General features: G+C 45.7%; 1 protein-coding gene across 1 annotated transcript; it reads right to left on the bottom strand.

The window, feature by feature from the left end:
- Window positions 1-315: 315 nt before the first annotated feature.
- On the bottom strand, window positions 316-2,360 carry LOC136533739 (F-box/FBD/LRR-repeat protein At1g13570-like). Its single transcript, XM_066526280.1, has 4 exons — window positions 2,223-2,360; window positions 1,196-2,131; window positions 919-1,017; window positions 316-633 (listed from the first exon to the last, which is right to left on the bottom strand). The coding sequence occupies exons 1-4, from the start codon at window positions 2,358-2,360 to the stop codon at window positions 316-318; spliced, it is 1,491 nt and encodes a 496-aa protein (XP_066382377.1).
- Window positions 2,361-3,006: the final 646 nt, after the last annotated feature.

The following is a 3,006-nucleotide window of genomic DNA, read 5'->3' on the forward strand; positions in this document are numbered from 1 at the left end:
TAATTTAGTTCAAGTTCCACCGCCATTTATATGATTATTAAAAAAACTTATGCAAGGCTCTAAACCTCTCTCTCTCTTTTTAGAAAGAGATATGAAGTAGAACTGCATATTTTTACACTGAGAAGAAGAAATAGTTTACGGTTTACACAGTTTACATACAACGCACTCACGCTTGAGCATGACGATGTAAACATATTATTATACATGAGTTTATTGTATGGCTATATTGGAGGGCCCAATGCATGCAAAAACCACGCGTAGTAACGTTTTCACATGTCCGGCTGTCCCCCTATCTTATACGAGAAGATGATCTATCTAGACAATATCAAACGTGACATGCTGCGGGAGTACTGTACTGATGGTGGTTCTAGCAATTTGTTTAGCTTCCTCGACGGGTGGTTCACCGCCTCCATATCGCCGGTAATTATATGGTGGATATTGACCAATTTCTACTCTAAGAACCTCCAGTGCATCCGCATTTTCAATGATATGGAGAAGAAATTCGAGTTGCCCTCTTGTTGCTTTGAATCCTGAGATCCATACGTTCTTCAAATGATAATATTTGCATTTACATTGCCCAAAGTCTTTTCGGCTTGGACCCCCTTGTGCAAACCATAGATTGAAGCCAGCATACTGCAAAAAGAGTAAATCATGAACAAATTAAGACAAGAAGATGGAGATGGGTGCATATAGATAGACTTGGTGAAATTTTAGCTATATACATAATATAATCACTATTTTTTAAAAAAATTTTGAGGAGTGCATTTGAACCCCTAGTTATATATGGAACAGCTTCGCCCCCTAGCTGGGTATCAGTAGTAATAATAAGAGGACGAATAATACGTAACACTTGAATGAATTGAAAAATTAAGAAACATTGAAAAATATATATAATGTACTAACATGGATGGGACTTACATGGACCTCCAGCTTTTCAATAAACGGTGCGGCTCTCAGGAATGAAACCGATGAATAAAGAAGCTTGTCAACCTCGTAGTGGAAATATCGAATTAGCAACTGTAAATGCCGGAGATTGGAAAAACTTTTTAATGGGCGATCCCACGACCATTGCTTCTGCGAGAGTGAGAATTGAAACACAGAAAATTAATTAATTGTTTGAAGCTAGGTTATTACATTATTATTGATTGTGATTTGAAATAAAACATGAATGAAATAATTAGGAACAGTACGGCACCTCTAGATATTTCAAACCAAGCCTCAAATCGGTGGTGAGGCTCTGCACGCTTGGAATACCATTGACAAGGGATATGAGCGCATGCTCAAAAACCGCCATGAGCAAGTCAAGATTTGCACTTTGCAGGTTCAACGAATGGACAAGACGGATAGGTACCAAGCGTCCGGTGTACTCAAAGGTAGCTAGATTGGCAGCATTGATGTCTATCTTGGTGACGAGGCCGCATTGAACATTGAGGTAGAGCAGACTAGGCAGTGGAGTCGCCAGCGTGAGTTGATCGTCGACGACGCATCTGTTTATGTGAAGCCACTGGATCTTGCTGGCGCAACGGGACAGCAGGTGCTCAAGATCCTCCCTGGCCATATGCAGCACGTCCAGACGAAGCTTCCTCAGATTCGGGAAGCCTTTGAACTGCGACGGTGGTCTGAAAGATACAAAGCTAAGGTGCAGCTGCTGCAGGCTGCTTCCCCAGTTGTTGTCTGAAACTGAAAGAAGCAGCCGGAAAGGAAACACGTACAGATCCTGCTTTCGGGGTAGACAAGATCCATCGTGCTCCCACCAGGTTTCGGGCTTGAGATCCAGGGATAGGTTCTTGGTCCGCGACGACGAGACGGCAAATTCCACCCACATGTGGATGTGATGAGCTAGCAGGCCGTGGGCGCCGCCGACGAAATCGGTTCTTACCTCAAGCGTTTCCACGACGGCGCAGCGGCTACGGTGTTTCTGCAAGACGCCGTTGACGTGAGGGATGAATCTCGCCACCTGGGTGGTTTCGCTCAGCTCGTACCTCTCGCATTTGCATATCGACACAGCATGGAAGGTTAGCCTGGGGCACGCTGACCACAGACGCATGCATCGCCTCCACTCGCTTGACAGGACGCTACTTCTTGCAATTTCTTTTGCCGGCAGCTTCGACACGATCGTGTACAAAATGTCCTGCATGCATGCAAGTTTTTTTTTCTCTCTCATTAGTACATACATATATTCAGTTGATTGAATACGAAATAATAGTGTGTATATACAATACCGGTGGAAGATCGGTGAATCGAAGGCCTGTTGCTGGGTTGTTGTTGTGTTGGGTCACCTCGTCGTCGACTGACAATGCTGCTGCGTCGGGGGACGAGGAGAGCCGGCGGCGGAGAGGAGGAAACCACCACATCCACATGTTGGCAAGCGCCGAGAGCACACCCCGAAACATGATCCGTATTATTTTCCAAGTCAATCAATCAAAAAGGAAACAACGGCATGTATTTATATATATACAGACATCTCATGATCGGTTTCTGGGTCCTGGCCTGGGAACAGGAACCAACGACCACCGTTTCGGATACAGTACAGCAGGGGTCGTATCGTATTGTATTCTGCTGCGGTCGCGCCACCTTGCCCGACTCGACTCGCCGGCTGGGGCGGAAGCGTGGACAGAGGACGACTGGTCGTGCGGCCCGAATTTTTTACTTTTTAGCTTTTTTTTTAAAAATTTCTCACAAATAGATTTCTGGAGGAAAGATTTTAGAATCAGGACTCTTAGCTCGGCGTCATCAATGTTGGCGCCGAGATAACACGTCTCGGCGCTAGCGTCTCTGGCGTCGTGCTCTTGGGCTCGAAGCGAACGTGGAAGATGACATGGCAGCAAGCTCGGCGCTAGCCACCCTGACGCCGAGCCTTTATTTTAACCCCGCCCCAGCCTTTCTGACCGAGCGTTCTTTCTCTTCTTTCTCCTCTCTCTCGGGTTTTCTCTCTCCCTACTTCACCCTACCTCACGAATCGACATATTGAACCTTGGAAACTTTGATTTGATCCGTGGATTTTTG

The sequence above is a fragment of the Miscanthus floridulus genome, unplaced genomic scaffold, assembly GCF_019320115.1.
Source record: "Miscanthus floridulus cultivar M001 unplaced genomic scaffold, ASM1932011v1 os_1157_2, whole genome shotgun sequence".
Taxonomy (NCBI): domain Eukaryota; kingdom Viridiplantae; phylum Streptophyta; class Magnoliopsida; order Poales; family Poaceae; genus Miscanthus; species Miscanthus floridulus.